Source organism: Cladophialophora immunda (genome assembly GCF_000835495.1).
Source record: "Cladophialophora immunda strain CBS 83496 unplaced genomic scaffold supercont1.1, whole genome shotgun sequence".
NCBI classification, from domain to species: Eukaryota; Fungi; Ascomycota; class Eurotiomycetes; order Chaetothyriales; family Herpotrichiellaceae; genus Cladophialophora; species Cladophialophora immunda.
The window spans coordinates 6,472,486-6,488,422 of record NW_015622541.1 but is presented as its reverse complement, the minus strand read 5'-3'; the positions used below and the strand labels follow the sequence as shown (position 1 = coordinate 6,488,422).

Here is a 15,937-nt window from a genome sequence, read left to right as displayed (position 1 = left end):
TGGTTTCCCATCTCAGAAGGTTGGCGATGCCTCACTAGTCTGCCTTTCTTGCTGCTTCGGTGGCTCCCGCAGCAGGAGGATGGCCCCTATAGTCTACCGACAAGGACATTGGTTTTGGACAAGCAAGTCAAGCCTGGCAATCAGTCGCAAGTCTCCGATACAGGCGCTCATCATCTCTCCTGCCCATAAGACGCAACTACCGCTAAGATAGGGCCCATGTGAGGTGCACGCCCACCTCTCTGGGTCTGGCGAAGCACTTTCCAACTGCGACGGGGACTCGCCGGACCTCAGCAGAAGCCCAGGCTGGAGAGTCAAACACTAACTTATATTGGCTTCACTAACCCAAACCCCCGCCCACGGGGCTCCCGCACCCAGTCCCCAGACCCCCGGTGCTGGAGGTTCGCCGCTTCGAGCGACAATCTCTTTTTCAAGTCTGTCGTGCTTTTACCTAGGTACCTACTATGGACTCGATCTGTCAGCAGAATCTATACGACTTCTCTTATTCACTGTTAGGGCGAAATTGCGACGATGTCTCCATCACCTCGGGTTGATAAAAGCAGACGACGCTGTGTGCGCGCTTGTGGCAACTGCAAGAGGAGGAAGGAAAAATGTAACGGTTCCTGTCCCTGCCCACCATGCATTCGACGTGGAAAGTCAATGGAGTGCCATTTCAGCAATCCCTTCCAGGATACTGTCCCGCCAATAAACCGGTCAGAAACTCAGCGAACGGAGCCAACCTCGCGCGATGATATATCAGGCCTCGTTGTTTCCCCCGTTGACAACTCAACGACTGGTCCTCGCTTGCGTCAAAATCAGCAGCCCCATCATAGCGAAGGCTCCGTACATAGCGACACGCGTTCGCCAAACTCATCTCAGAGGCCGTTGTCTGCCACCACGCGATTTCTGGATGATGGCAAAGGCAGGGAGGGACGGATTTTCCTGGGCGAGTCATCCACCTTGGCATTTGTGGAAGTGGTCCGCAGGGTGGTGGAGGATGCTATCGGGCCCTGCCCCTTCACCACCGATCCAAAGCAAAGTTCGATGCTTGAGGCAAGGCCTGAGGAGGAAGTCAACCCCTTGACGCTCTTGACCAGCTCTCCAATACCCGCATTCTCGGTGGCTGAAGTCTGCTCACTTGTTGAATATTACACCACCGCCATCTATGGTATCTTTGACCTTTTCGTCACCCAGACGCTGACAGAAGAAATGGTCAACTGGGCCTTGCAGGGATGTTTAGAGTCGGAAGGAAAGAGCCTCATCTTTCTGCTCGTACTGGCCGTGGGTGCTCAAGAGCGTGGCCACCAGGGAGACGAGGCAATGGCCGAGCGGTGTTTCCGGCGTGCCCGCCAACTCGCATTCTGCTACTTGAGCGACGGAACAAGCCTGCTTACTGTGCAATCTCATATTCTGATTGCCTTGTATATGCTGAACGCCTGTCGGCGCAACGCCGCTTTCCTAAATCTAGGGATCGCCGCACGCGCCGCATGCGCCTTGGGACTTCACCGATCTGATTCCAACGCTTCATTCTCGAAAGCTGAGTGTCGAGCGAGGGAAAAGGCCTGGAAAACGCTGCGAGTGCTCGACATCTATACGAGCGTTTCTCTCGGAAGACCACCGGCCACGGTAGAGACTGAATCCATGCACCTTTGGGGCTCCACACAGAAAACCCTCCCATTGGAAGAGCAAATCGAGTGCGCCTGTCTCCGGTTGTGCCATATTTCTGAGCGTATTGTTACAGAGGTCTATCATCGAGACACCGTCAGTATTGAACGGGTCGAAAGCATTTCTCAACACATTCGCGAGTGGGCCGCCGACTTCATGGCCTTTTTCGAGATCGATGAGGGCGGCGAGAACGAATTCGATCGTGTGACCTTGCCCAGTCGGCTATGCCTCAGTCACCTCACTGGAGCATACTATTATGGCATCATACTACTCACCAAAACCTATCTGGTCCAAGAAGTGAGCACGCGCATTCGAAGGAGATCGACCGACACCGAGGTCAACATGGACCTTGCGGATCCTTTCGTGAGTCCTTGCGCCACCCTTGCAGTGGCATGTCTCAGCTCAGCCATCAAAACCGTCGACATCGCCAAAAACCTGACGAACTACACGGCCCTTCCCAAGAGGATCTTTTTATTGGTGAACAATGTCTTCATCTCTTCGCTCGTCCTGGGCCTGGCCTACTTCGGTAACTACGACCGATCATTCCCGTTGGATGAAGGTCTGGCCAAGGCCGATGATTTCCTGCAACTCATGAGTCGGCACGATGCCCATGCACGGCGCTTCGCAGAAATCCTCTCTCTCCTTAGGGCCTCCATCGACACGTACGTCAAGCAACGGGACACCTTGAAAAACCTGGCACGCAAAATCTATATCGACAAACTGTTTGGCACTTTGGCTGGCAAGTGGAGCGCCTCGCAGTTATTGGCGCCGGGTGATGAGTCTCCGCCGGGGCAGAGGGAGAATGTCGAAAAGACGGCCGACTCGAGAGACAATATACTGGACACGCCACCCTTCTCACAGCATGACATTTCCACCTTTTTACAACCTGCACACCTCTGGCCTTTGCAAACGAGTGACATAGCGGTCGAAATGCTTGATGGGGAATCGGACGGGCTCCCCGAATCGATCCATGATGCTCACAAGCTGCCAGTCGATATGCCTTCTGGCTTTTCGCCCTTTGTCGATCTTCCCATAGAGCACTGTATGACCTTTGCGCCAGCCACCGACCCATGTACCTTCGAGATGGTCTGATCACCAGAACGAGGGTCGCTTGCAAATCCCGATTCAGTGACCTATTAATCGAAATCATTCCCATCAAGGGTGGCTCGGATCACTATGGACTGCATCAAGACATGAGTAGAATGCCAAAATGCAAACCGGCAGCGTCCATGTGCAATAGCGTAATATTTTGGTTTTGATTCTCGGATAGCAGCAAAATGTCGGGATCTGACACCCATTATAGGCTCCGACTCCTCAAGAGTGACCGCTACAGGATAGGTCCAGCTATTCTTGTCTCAGCCCTAGGATCAGCCTACCGGGTTCAATCAAGTCTAATTGAACACATTGATGCGGCTGACAGCGTTGGTAATCACGAACGAGCTCGGTCCAGGAGGCCAAGCAGCCGTCAGACCACGGCCGGGCAAGTTAAGTTGAAATGCGGTTCATGAGTAGCTTTGCCTGGAACAATGAAGCGAACCAGCAGAGAAGGCCTTTTTTTGAGGTTGACCGGTGTAAAGGCCAATCAAAAAGAACCAGGTAGCCTTGCGATCTGCGGCTCCTTCGAAGTCTCGCGCTGGGCGGAAGGTCGACAGCCTTTGATCCTTGAAGTCATGTCAGACTAAGCTGGCTGGTGGGTTGGAGCGGACTTGAATATATATATACAGCTCAGAAAAAATGGTGTAAATACCCATGATTGGGGGGGCGTCGACTCAACAGTCTTGATCGTTCCAAGAATCTCCTTATTGGAATTCCCACTTCCATCCAGCTCCGGATGTCGGCTGACTAGTGACGATGGCTAGAAGTATCCGCAGGGGCTTTCCGGAGTAGATGAGAAGACTTGTCCCCAAGGTGGTAGGCATAGGTTCTTGGGCACAAGAGCTCAGGCAGAATCATGTGATGATATATCTGGATATCTTCTTGTACGCATGATATCTTCCGACCGGAAAGACATTTAATGTTCGTTGTTTGATTGCTGATGGTCCGAGACTCGTTTCCGATGCAGCCCTTCGGAATAGTTTCATCGGCCCGGTCATCGTGACTTGCCAAAGGAATCCTACGATACGGATCCTTCATATATGTTCAAAGGTGGGAGAGAACTCAACGGGCTCAAAGGATAATCCCCAGAGACTGAAGTTGCATCTTATTGGACTGCTACGGCGCAGGCACCTCCCTTTCTCTCAAAGCCGACTCAAAACCCAGCCCGTACGCTCAAAGAGAAGCTTGAAAGTAACAATCTAGGTCCGCTGGGGCTTCCCCTCCCCTTTGTTACAGGTGGTGTTTTCTGGAGGGTTTTGCACCAACAATGGCGACTTGCGGTGCAAGGTCAGCATGGCCAGGAATGCTGCTGCAACAATCGGAATAAACTGCTCAACGGAGCCAGAAGGACCTTCTTTCAACGCTTCGGTCTGCACAGTTGCGAAATTTGCAGAAAGAACTGTGGTCGACAAAAGAACAGATGACGGGCGAGATGGCAGAGATACCAATTTCTTTGAATGGAGACGTTCAAGGCGTGTCGCCACCCTACGACCCTATACACCGTAGGGTCGTGTGGCCAATTTTCTGGTGCTGCTAAGGCATGGCAGATTCTGCGCAGGGGCCCATGCTATCATGGCCAGGACTTTGTACTGCGGCCGACACCTCGGCCGACATCCGTCGGTCGGCTTTTAGGAGTATTTGGCGAAGAATGAACTGTCGCCGACGACTCTTCGGCCGCAGAAGAATAACAATGGCATAAAAGCTCTCTCTCCTCTGTTTAGATTTCACCACCTTCATATTTACCAGTGAATCCGGTTTTGCATTTCTATCTGGTCTCGCTGGACGTATCCAATACTTGTTCACTCAACATGGTCCAAACACTTCCCTTTGGTGACATCCAAGTCCCGGTCCCTGGCTTTGGGGCCATGGGTATCAGCTTCGGCTTTGGACAGAGCTTGAGCTATGAGGAAGCTGAACCGGTGCTTCTGAAAGCGATTGAACTTGGCTGCACGTTCTGGGATACTGCGGTAAGCTAGTGTCTTCGCAAAGCCCCCCTTCGTTAGTCTCGAATGCAGACTGATCGCTCCGATGGAAACGCCCAGGTCGTCTATGGAGCTGGTATGAACGAGAAGTTACTTGGAGAATTCATCAAGAAACACGACTGCCGCGACAAACTTTTCAGTAGGTTTCGAAATGGGTTCCATCTTGGGGGAAGCTCTGAACCACTAATACGTCTCGACACGGCCCAGTTGCGTCAAAGTGCGGCTTTAACGTCTTTAACAATCCTGCCGGAGGTCGATCTGTGACCAACTCGCCCGCTCACATCGAGGAATATATCGAAGGCACCATCGAACGACTTGGCTTCGCACCTGATCTCTATTACCTCCATCGAATCGACCCCGGTATGCATCACCCACCCCCTGGTACTGTCTTCGGTCGACTGACTTGACACGTTCGTGCAGAGACCCCTCTGGAGGAGTCTATTCCGGCTCTCGACGGCATTCGAAAAGCAGGCAAGACCAAGGATATCGGTCTCTCTGAATGCTCTGCGGCAACTCTCCGCAAAGCCAACTCGAGTGTGTCCAAGTCTTTGGCCGTTCTGAAAATAATGTCCCAGCTAACCGTCGTGATAGTTGCCAAGATTGATGCAATCCAGGCAGAATACTCGGCCTTCGAGACGGTGCATGAAACCAACGGTTTAATTGATACGGCAAAGGAATTGGGCATCGCGTTCGTGGCCTTCAGCCCTCTTGGTCACGGCTGGCTGGTGGATGATTTTCCATTCAAATCCCCAGACGACTTTCCGGCGGATGACTTTCGCCGGACAGGTGAGTTCTTTTTTTTCCGCTAGCGAGCCAAGTCTGTTCTTCTCAAAAGTATATTTACTGATAAAACATCGTGGATCCAGTTCCCAAGTTCCAAGGCGAGAACTTCTACAAGAACAAAGCCATCGTCGTGGAGATGAAGAAGCTGGCGGATCGAAAAGGCTGCACGACCGCCCAAATCGCCATTGCCTGGGTGATATCTCAGGGATTGATTCCCATCCCCGGAACCACCAAACCTAAACGCTTGGAGGAGAATTGGGGTTCCAGAAATGTTGGCTTGACCGAAGAGGAGAAGCAGGAGATTCGAAAGCTCGTCGAAGCCGCTAAGCCGGTAGGAAATAGATATGCCCCGGCGTATCAAGCCATGGTGGGTCATTAGATAGGAGATGGTTGGAATAATTTTTTGGTGCCTCGTAGCACGGCCGGTGTGCACTGTCCCCACAATGTGGAATGGGCAGCTCGAGCTTGCTGATTCATTCGGGATGCTCCTCATCCGGTCAACCGCAACGTGTCCCAGCGTGACTGACGGAGACTGGACCTCCACGGTGATTGTTTGTTCAAGATTCAGCACATCTCTTACAAGTCTCCCTGGGTCGACAGTGGTCTAATTATGTCACGCTTTCGTCCAAGCTTGTCCACCGTGATTGTATATGCACTCTGCAAAGCTTCAATGTCCAACCGAGACCTCATCCCACAAATGTACAGCAAATCGATTGAGTTGGTCGTGAGGGCATAGATGGTAGACCAGGCCAGAGGCATAGATCAACAGGTGTGGCTTTGGGAGCTGGATCAGTCGGCATTTTCATTCAATCAGCCGAAAACGTTTGGCTCGTTTGGCGCGGTGCGCTCGCTGCTGGCTGGGGAATGCTTGCCACAACGTTGTGGACGGCCTGCAAGGAGTTTGTGTTTCCCATGGAAGGTGCTATGCCTAGGTTCGTGGGAGACAGAGACACCCATGGTCAATTTGGGGCGAAGTTTTACTTTGCGAGTGATTTTGTCGGGGTGGTGAGAGGCCAAAAGCTTCACTGCGTTCATCAAAGTATCGGAAGGATTTGTACTCTAGCTCAACGCTGATTTTCGCGCAAGAACGCGCCTGTTTGGCGGCGCCTGTGCTGCGTAATCCGGCCAAAAATGCATCTCTGCGAATTGGTCGCATTGGACGCTACCGTGGCGAGTTGGGTGGCTCGCTAAACTCGCCGATAAAGGTGTCCATGGTATAGTTGGCGTCAGTAATGGCAGCAAACATCCTGTCCCAGTCCTGGTCGTCAAAATCGGGAGCCGACACATCCAAAAGTCCAACATAACTTTGATCAGCATAAGTCGGGGTCCGCGACGGATCCCCGAGCAAGGTCGCGCATGCGTCGCCTCGAATGCTAGCGGGCTGTACGGACGGCATATCCTCTTCGGCCAGAGCAGAGAAATGGTGGCTCCGGGGAGGTGATTCGTTTCGAGTGGGCTGCTCACTGAAGCGAAGGCAGCGGCGTAGAATTTGAAGTCCAGCCTGAGCCAACGCATTTCTGCTCGACATCCATGAGAGGCGCTGAATCGTTTGTTGGAGCGCTACGTCGGTTTGCCGCGCAGTCTGGCCGTTCGGCATGGGGTATTTGGCTGTGGTCACCGCCAGATATATGCCCGCGTCCACAGAGTAATAGGAAAGCATGAAAGTTTTGTAGTGGGCATTTCCCAACAAGTCAAACAATTGCTGCTGTGCGTCAAGTATATTGAGAGCCGCTTGAATGGCAGCTTCTCGGCTTGCCTTGTGAGTTGCTGAATGGGCTCTGTGCAGGTTCAATAAGAACGAATGTCCGACGATCAACATGTGTAGATGAGATGCTGTCGAACGGTATGTCTTGGCGTCGTCCTGTGCGACGCCATGCCTCAAAGAGGGGAGGCTGTTCATCAAGGACGAGACTTGACTGTCGAAGAATCGTACCACGCTGTAATCGTGGAAACCTGGCTTGTGAGCTCCAACGGACACTACCTCATGGCCCTTCTGGGCTACGGCATATTGAAAATAGTGGGCGCTGTAGAGTGAATGCTGACCATGAGACGATGTCATGCCGTGGACAGTGGCCGAAGGATTTGAGGGAAAGTCGCAGTCCAGCGGTGGCCGGATCGAACAATCGTCCGACCGGATTAAAAGTGGTCTTCCCAGGCTCATTGCCATGTGACTGGAGGGAGGGTCAATTCTCGACGTCAGGATTGGCATCATGTAATGAGGCGGCCTCACCTATCCCAAGAGAAGAGCTTGGCCCAGAGCCTTCTTGTAAACTCATCGTGCCACAGCCATTCCAGTGACCTCTCCACCGAGAGACCAGTGCTCTGCGGCGGGTGTGACTGGATGTGGAGCCCGAGTTCTTGTGCAAGCCTGAGTCGTCAGTTGGGAAAAATGGAGGGCGGCCGATTAATCCAAAGAGAACTAACCTGATGGCGCTGCCCAGAAGATGCCAGGCGGACCTGCCACGGCCAGAGTTCTTGAGCCATGACGCCCTCATGAGCTCATGCTGGACAGCAAGAATGCTGGGGTTTTCGAACCCACAATATGTCATAAGTTCGGCGCCTTTCTGGCTCCATCGATGTGACAATCGGGAGCGAGCCGCAAGAGTCTGGACCTCGATCAATTTGGCGACTGGCTGATCAGGTTCGACGAATTCTAGAGCGACGGCGAGAATTTGAAACAGCAGTGCTGGGAAGTGAAGCAGGTTCCGGGGCAGGATTTCAAGGCCCGAATGGCCGACAAGTAGGGGTCGATGCGTTTGCCACGCGGTATATGCTTCATCAAAGTAGTATCTCTCCAGGATGCCGAAATACCAGTTTGCTCTGTCAAAGTATGTGTCGAGGAACTCTCTTGCAATAGCATCCGGCGGAAGCTGTGCAACAAGCTCAAGGTACTTGTCATCTGCCACCGCGCTGGACAGGACCAGACTGCCTACGATAGAGTTGTTGCTTGCCAAAACTGGTGGCCGGGAACGCGCCAACTGTCGGAAGTATTATTAGCTGCTGGCCCGTTTTGCATTGCGGGCAAATGCCCCATGACCCACCTGTCCATTGGCTGTCCTCAGTGCCTCATCGTCGTGGTAAGCCGCATAGCCAGCCTCACCTTGGAGAGGTATCGGCGTGGACTCGATAGAGGCATCGGCTGGTGGACTAAGAACGGCTTCTCTGGCAGTCTGCGGTGTTGCGCACAGTCTCCCTCTGGTGTTAGCTACCCTTTCAGAGTACCATTGACCGTTACGACCTTCAACTCCCATCAGATGGGTCTTGGGAAGCCCCAGAGGACGACAGGCGACCATGCTACCAAAGGGAAAGAGACAGACTAGCTATAAGGGGAATCATACCTGGATTGACCAAGGTAGACGCATTTCGTAGGGATGTTCCGCGCGATACATACATCGCAGGGACGAGAGCGGTTGCACTATACCACGATAAGCGGCTCCTCAGTGCATATTCAACAGTTTTTCCCCCGCGGCCGCCCCAGGGGAGCGGGAGAGGGGAGGAGGGGAGGGCAAATCGAACCTTCTGCTTCCGCCGGTAGCATTCAGTGCACGAGCGAATGCGTCTTTTGCGTGAGGTAGAAGGAGAGGCTTCAAGCTCCATCGTTTCTTCTGGGTTCTACAGCGAAAAAGATTCCTCTCTCCCCGACGATGTCGGCCGACAACTGATTGCCTCTAGTTGGGTGGCAGTGATGATATTTCTGGACGCAGACATTAGGTCGCCAGCAAAATAATGCCGTGCATTGCCACGCCGTATGGAGTTATGTCATTGGCGGAGCCCCACCCACTCGGTCCGGTAGTAACTTAGAGCCGAGTGGGTCTTTCGGCGCCGACAAACGTTATCGGCTTTAAGCAAACCAGCGCACAGAGCTTAGGATGATGCCATCTCTCTTACTTTCCCTACAGGAGGTCAATCGCCCAAATCTAGAGATCGTGACCTCAGACAACCAGCCAGAGGTGTCACCGACGCATAACAGTTCGGCCTGTGGCTGATACGCGATTGAATTTCATTTGCTCCCGACCTGCTGATGGGGGGTAAGTTACCCTCGGCCGTGAACTGTGATCCAAGGTCGTTATTGGCCAGTCCAGCATCAGTCTCACGAAAAATCCTACAATGAATGTACCTCGCATTGGAGAGGACAGTAAATTAGAGAAAGGAGCGATCATTCATGCTCATGCCCCAGCCAGTGATATGGTCCGACAAATCTCCGGTGATGCCGTCAAGTGGGTTGTCGAAGATGTCGTAGAGCAAGTAGCTGAGATCGTTGCCATTCCCCCAGTCGGAGAAGGGGGATGGTTGGTTACTAGCCACCAGGATTTCAACAAGAGGGCTGACATTGCTTGGGAGGCCTGGGAAGTACTTCGACCAGTCCTGTTGCTCGGACAGGCGGGCATCCATCTCCCGGGGCAAGATGCTCTGGGACTCGTCGGGGTAGGACCGCAATCTCTCTGCCTGCATATCGCCCGACGCACTGTATCTCTGCTGTGCATTGAGCAGATTCTCGATGCTCCGATCGTACATTTTAGCCGAGCCGAATCGATGAGACAGCTCGCGAAGAGCAACACGGAGCACCCGGATGTGCTCGTCGGCTGCTTGTTGAAGTCGTCCGACTTGACGTCCTTGTAGCAGCGACAATAGTGCAATAGATATATACCAACCAGCCATGCCCTGGAGGAACCGCAGTGAGCCTCGAATCAGGATGTTCTCGAAGATGCGAGCCGTACATGAAGCAGCCAGAAGGGCATTTGTGGTGGCTCTCGGTATTGGCTGGGATGACTTTTCTAGATGAAGAAGCGCGATGCATGAGAGGTATGGAAAATGCAGCTGGTAGAGCTCGGCCTCGTGTTCCGTACTCATGGGCCGGTCGAAAGACAAGCGCAATGTTTCGGGCAAATTCTGTGCCCAGTTTCTCAGTTCATCAAGTAAATCACGAACAGTATGGGTGCTGCCGCTAGGGTTTCTGCGGAGGTGATCACCGACGCGGCCCACGATTGAGCAGAGTCGAACCCACTGGACAAATATGAGTGCCCTTGGGTCGTCGGGGTTTGGGAAATCCGTCGGTGTCGGATCCTTTACGTCACAATCCTTAGGGTTGATAATGCACGGCCTTCCCTGGCAAATGGCAGTAAGTCTCTCCCTGGCCTACATTGCAGTCAGACATGATGCTGCCCACCGACACCCCACGTTCGATGTGGAACTTACGAACAGTGTCCACCAGATCCGACGACGAAGCCCGATCGTTTCACCCGGTCGGAACGCTTGACCGATCTTTGCTTCTCGATGCAAGCCGAGCTCTTGAGCTTGACGTACCGCAACGCCTATCCACCACCACACCGTGTTCATGCTGATGACGGTCGGGGGCGCGGCCGCATGCCAGTAGAAGAGCATGACGGCTATCAGGGCAGCCAGAGGGTTGGGCTCATAGCCTCCTTGGATCAGCATCCGGGCTCTCTCGTAGTACACTGACGGTTTGTCGACGTGAAGGAGCGAGGGCTGAATTACACTTCCAATCAAGCCAATGGACTGTTGGATGGCCAGGGAGGTCTCATATTCAGGGAGCGCCAGCAGAGACTCGTCCATCACTGGGCAGAATGTGAAGCAGTGCTTCAAAAAGATATCGGTGTAGGACTTTCGAAGCACGGGGTTCAGAGGTTCAATCGTCTGGATAATCTTGATGGTCACAGGACCGCCGCCGGGGCTGCTGGAAACTTGTTCCTCGTGGTTGAGAAATGGCATGAAGCCCGATTCACCCAGGTAGCTGGCTTGGGTGTTCCGGCAGGAGTTCGTGGATAGCTCGGCGTCCTGGGCGGTGTCAGCGGCTTTGCGGCTGGAGAAATTCGGGGCATAGGACGGTGGAGCTGGTACCGGCTGGGAGGACGACTGTGGCCGGGTCGACTCTGAGAGCATGGCCTGAGGAGTCAGCACTCTCGCGGAGCCCGCTTGTTGATCGAGATCAGTGGCCAGCGGAGCGAATGGATAAGCAGTCGGAGCGGGACTGTCTAGCTGCGCATTGTGGTTGATGTTGATGCCATTGCTGACGGTATCATTGACTGTGGAATTCCGACCTGGCCCGGCTTCAAGGCTCTGTGGGCCGTGATTGACTTTTTGACGTTCATGTAAACCTCGTCGAGAAGGACGTGGGCTAAACGGGGGAAGGGTGCAGTTGAGTCAGACGTGAATGTTCCTGAGATGATACACTAGATGCCCGGAAAGCCCGCTAGTGGGATCTAAAAAAAAATATAGAAAAAAAGGGATCCCTCTCGAGCGCGCGCCCAGGGGCAACTGTCAACATTGGGCATACCTGCATTCGCTCTGGGTGTGCGCACAGTTCAGGCATGGTCGTCCAATCCGAGCGTCCAGGTCACATCGGATCTGCAATGATTTTCAAGGATTTAGCACAGACGCTTAGTGAGGCAGCAGCGGTGGCTCACGGGGGATTAGGAAGAGGAGAGGAGGGAGAGGGAGCCGGGGACCCAAGAACAAGTTCGTAACTAGTCAGACGTCAGACCGACCTTCTTTTCGTGGCACCTTCGGCAAACTGCTCGAGCCCTTTTTCGAACCGGCTGGTTCAGGCCTCGATCGCTCAATTGCGCATAGGGCTGGACACCTGCGTCGGCATTCGCATTCGTTGTGCCGGATGATTCCAGGTCCCCGCCCATGGTGTGGTGGGAAATGGAAAATTACTCTCGTGATGAGTTGGAAACGGACGCTGCTTTGGACATGCCGGCAACTCGAAAATGTGGCCGGGGCAAAGGCGAGAACAAGAGAGGAGGTAGGTGTATGAGTTCGGCAGTGGAGGACGCGGCTTTTTAAGCCTGGGGCCCTCATGGCAACCTTTCGCTACCCCACCCCGCCGATAGGTTGGTCGACAGTATTAGCGGGCCAGTGGGGGAACTGGGGCTCCGCAAGCCCGACCCGCTCGTTGTTCTCCCCAGCTAAGTCAGTCCCCAACCCTCTCGCTGGACACAGGTTCACGAGGCTCACGGGGCTCACTAGGCTGGCTCTTATCATTTTAATAATTATTTGGTCATCCCTGTCTCATCGCAGCGACGAGGCGCTACGATAAACGAACCAATGGCCACTCTCTGCTGCCCCGGCATTGCTCCCTGGACGCATGAGGCAGCCGGACTCACTCTTCCCAGACCATTAGCCGCAGCCGAATGGCTTTGTGTACACTCCCTGCCCATGGTCGCCCCCGATCAAAACGAGCCTGTGACCTTCGAGCCATGTATAAATCCATGGCTTTCTCCACCGACATGCATCGTGTCGAGCATCTGACACCCGCAGCGTCGAGCATCGACGTTGCCTCAGTCGTGTAGGCCGATTTCAAGAGCAGCAGCTGCGACACTGACGGCGACAATGACGGCGCCCACCACCGTCCTCGAGGCGAAGCCGCAGAGGCACTACAAGACCTCGACAATCCTGCACGCGTGTGGCGTGTCCTTTGGCGCGGCTTCCTACGGGTACGCGTCCAGCATCATCTCCACGACCATCGGACAGCCGACTTTTCTGAAATTCATGCATCTGGATACTGCCTCGAATGCCTCTCAGCTGCTGGGAGCATCAAACGCTCTATTCTACGTCGGGGGTATTGTCGGTAGCCTCTCCGTCAGCTACTTCGCCGATCGTTACGGCAGGAAGGCTTCGATTGGTATTGGTATGGTCTTGATTCTCATCACCACCGCTCTGTTGGCCGCCTCTCAGCATATTGCCATGTTCATTGTCTTTCGGTTCATCAATGGGATCGGGTATGTCTTCCATTTTCTGCGTGTCTTTCTCTCTCGCCCCGCTCTACTTCGGGATCCCCGTCTACGAAGAGCATACTGACGTGGGACGCTATTTCGAAGTGGTTTTATGGCTTTGACCGGGGTGCCGTTGTGGATTGCCGAAAGTGTACCTCCTAAGGATCGTGGAATTCTCCTGGATATCAATCCTATCTTCAACAACATTGGATACAATGCCGCGTCATGGATAGGAGTCGGCTTCTACTACTATGACGGCCCCGCGGCCTGGCGTGGCGCGTTGGCGATCGGATGTCTATTCCCGATTCTAGGCCTCATATCCCTCCGATACGTGCCTGAGAGTCCTCGTTATCTCATCACAAAAGACCGAGGTGAAGAAGCCTGGGAGATTGTCCGTTCTCTCCACTCGCTTCACGGAGACGAAAGCTTTGCTCGCCGCGAATTCCAACAAATGCAAAGTCAAATTGCGTTAGATCGCTCACTGCAGATTGGCTGGATCGGTATATTGAAGAGGCCGTCGTACCGGAAGCGTGCCATCATGACCTTCTTCTTGGTTTTCACCATCGTATGTTCGGGCATTCTCGTCATTGGCAGTCAGTCCCCTCTCTCGATTCTTCTTCTCTCCTCTTGAGCTCTAGACGCAGCTAAACTAACCACCGGGTCATCTAGACTATGGTACAATCATCTACAATCAACTAGGCTACGGGCCGGCGGCGCAGTTGTTTCTGCAGGCCGGCTTCTTGGGCTCGGCATTCGTGGCGAATTTACTGGCCGTACTTGTCGTCGACCGAATGCCTCGACCTACCCTGATTTGTGTCGGGCTGAGTACGTTAGTCGTCCTTCTGGCTGCCGAAGCAGGCCTCGTGGCATCCTACGTGGGGAGTTCCAACAAAGCAGGCCTCAGCGCCTGTGTTGCAATACTGTACATTTACGTTTTCAGCTATGGCTTGCTGTTGGACGGTGTAACGTGGTGGTACGCTTCCGAGATATTCCCGACATATCTGCGGTCTCATGGGATGAGTATCGCCATGGGGACGTACTGCTTGATCAATATCGTCTGGCTGCAGGCCGCGCCCACCGCTTTCGCAAACATCGGCTGGAAGTTCTACCTCTTCTTCCTCGTTATCACGGCGGTTTGTACAGTTGTCATCTGGTTCACCTATCCCGACACTCTCAATTTGTCCCTAGAGGAAGTGGCTGCATTGTTCGGCGACGATGACCTCGTTGAGGCGTACCAGGCACAGATGGATATACCAAATGGGTCTGAATCTGAAAAACCCCATCTTGGAGTCCAGCTGGAGAATGTCTCGTTGAACAAAGTCGACAGCAACATCTAGCTCTGCTCGCTTCTGGAAGAAATGGAAGGCGGGTACATAGAATAAGTAGGACGGAGAGGCTGGTAAAGCCCCAGGGGACACTTGTGGAACTTCCACGGGGGGGGGGGGGGGTCTGAGGGAGCTGTGAGAGCTTGATTGTGAAGTGAATATTGCTATTTCGCCTATCCGGAGACTTCGACATCGTTCGGCAACGGGAGTGCAAAACGATTACGTCTTGCCTGTACATAGTGGAAATATTCCCGACCTCAAATTCGATGTTTCGCAACTCGCTCTTGCCACCAAGCTGTTGATTGATCTCGATCGCGCAATCCAGTTAACATAGTGCCAGGAATCGATATGAAATATCCCTCTCCGTTTTAAGTCATCGGAGTTTTATAGTCGAGAAGCCCCACGCTTGCGTTGGATTGCGCTTCCTCCAGCTCGTGGGATGCACGTATGGATCTGATCTCAACATTCCCGGTCTCCAGCTTTCCGGGGCCGTGGGTGTAACGGGTATTTGTTCCTTCAAAACAGCACTGTTAGCCGGCTCGTCACTCCCCCGGATTTCATCTTGTCGACCATGAGCGGGAAATCCTCGATCTTGTAGAACTCGGCTCTTGGGGTGATGCCGTGTTCGGCCGTGAAGCTGACAGCGCGCGGTAATTCTGCCGGCGCACCAGTGTTGGCGGCTTTGATTCGGAACAGCTTGCGACAGAGATCGCTGGCGTCGAAGGAGACTTTGTCGTGTGGAAGTCCCACCACCATCAAAACTCCGTCCAGCCCAATCATTCTCGTAGCGGTATTGTAGCCAGCTTGCGCAGGGCTAAACACCGCGACGGCGGGAATCGGATCACCGTTTGTCGATTGCTGCACCGTGGCCAGCCATTCGGCCTGTGTAAGCGTGTTCACCGCGACGTCGGCCCCTGCCTCCTTCGCGGTCTGCAACATGGTGTCGTTAATGTCGACCGCGATGACACGGTAGCCCATAGCTTTGGCATATTTGATCCCAAACAAGCCCAATCCTCCGCACCCTATGATACCTATCCAGTCCCCCTCCCGGCACTCACAACCCTCGATGGCATGGAACGCTAGGGTAGAAGGAGAATCAGCGCGACTGTTTGGACTCGCATCGAAAGCGAGGCCGTCGACGTACCTGTAAAGCCAGCGCAGAAGAACCCTGATGCGGAATCCAGCGAGATGGTCTCCGGCAGAAGGACGGCATTTCGATAATCAATGGTGGTGTACTCGGCGATCATGCCATCAATGTCAAACCCCTGGAGAAGGCCCTGTCCTCTTGTGCAGTTGAGGTTATGTAATTGGCATCCTTTACACTCAACTAGACAGGATGGTCATCAGCTCAGGA

The 15,937-nt window shown here is 53.7% G+C and overlaps 3 protein-coding genes across 4 annotated transcripts; 1 reads left to right on the top strand and 2 right to left on the bottom strand.

The window, feature by feature from the left end:
- Positions 1 to 657: 657 nt before the first annotated feature.
- Positions 658 to 2,754, top strand: PV07_01898 (uncharacterized protein; the record flags this gene model as incomplete). Its single annotated transcript, XM_016388473.1, has 1 exon — positions 658 to 2,754. The coding sequence occupies one exon, from the start codon at positions 658 to 660 to the stop codon at positions 2,752 to 2,754; it is 2,097 nt and encodes a 698-aa protein (XP_016255401.1).
- Positions 2,755 to 6,349: 3,595 nt separating this feature from the next.
- Positions 6,350 to 9,190, bottom strand: PV07_01897 (the record flags this gene model as incomplete). Of its 2 annotated transcripts, XM_016388472.1 has the most annotated exons (6): positions 9,039 to 9,190; positions 8,861 to 8,937; positions 8,564 to 8,692; positions 7,947 to 8,500; positions 7,753 to 7,890; positions 6,685 to 7,693 (listed from the first exon to the last, which is right to left on the bottom strand). In XM_016388472.1, exons 1-6 carry the CDS (start codon positions 9,058 to 9,060, stop codon positions 6,685 to 6,687), a joined length of 1,929 nt encoding a protein of 642 aa, XP_016255400.1. In that variant the 5' UTR covers positions 9,061 to 9,190. The 2 variants fall into 2 exon arrangements, with proteins under 2 accessions (XP_016255399.1, XP_016255400.1); XM_016388471.1 differs by having other exon boundaries at positions 6,350 to 7,693; positions 8,564 to 8,937.
- Positions 9,191 to 9,662: 472 nt separating this feature from the next.
- PV07_01896 (uncharacterized protein) lies at positions 9,663 to 11,869 on the bottom strand (the record flags this gene model as incomplete). Its single annotated transcript, XM_016388470.1, has 3 exons — positions 11,818 to 11,869; positions 10,719 to 11,658; positions 9,663 to 10,658 (listed from the first exon to the last, which is right to left on the bottom strand). Exons 2-3 carry the CDS (start codon positions 11,421 to 11,423, stop codon positions 9,663 to 9,665), a joined length of 1,701 nt encoding a protein of 566 aa, XP_016255398.1. The 5' UTR covers positions 11,424 to 11,658; positions 11,818 to 11,869.
- Between the last annotated feature and the right edge of the window lie 4,068 nt (positions 11,870 to 15,937).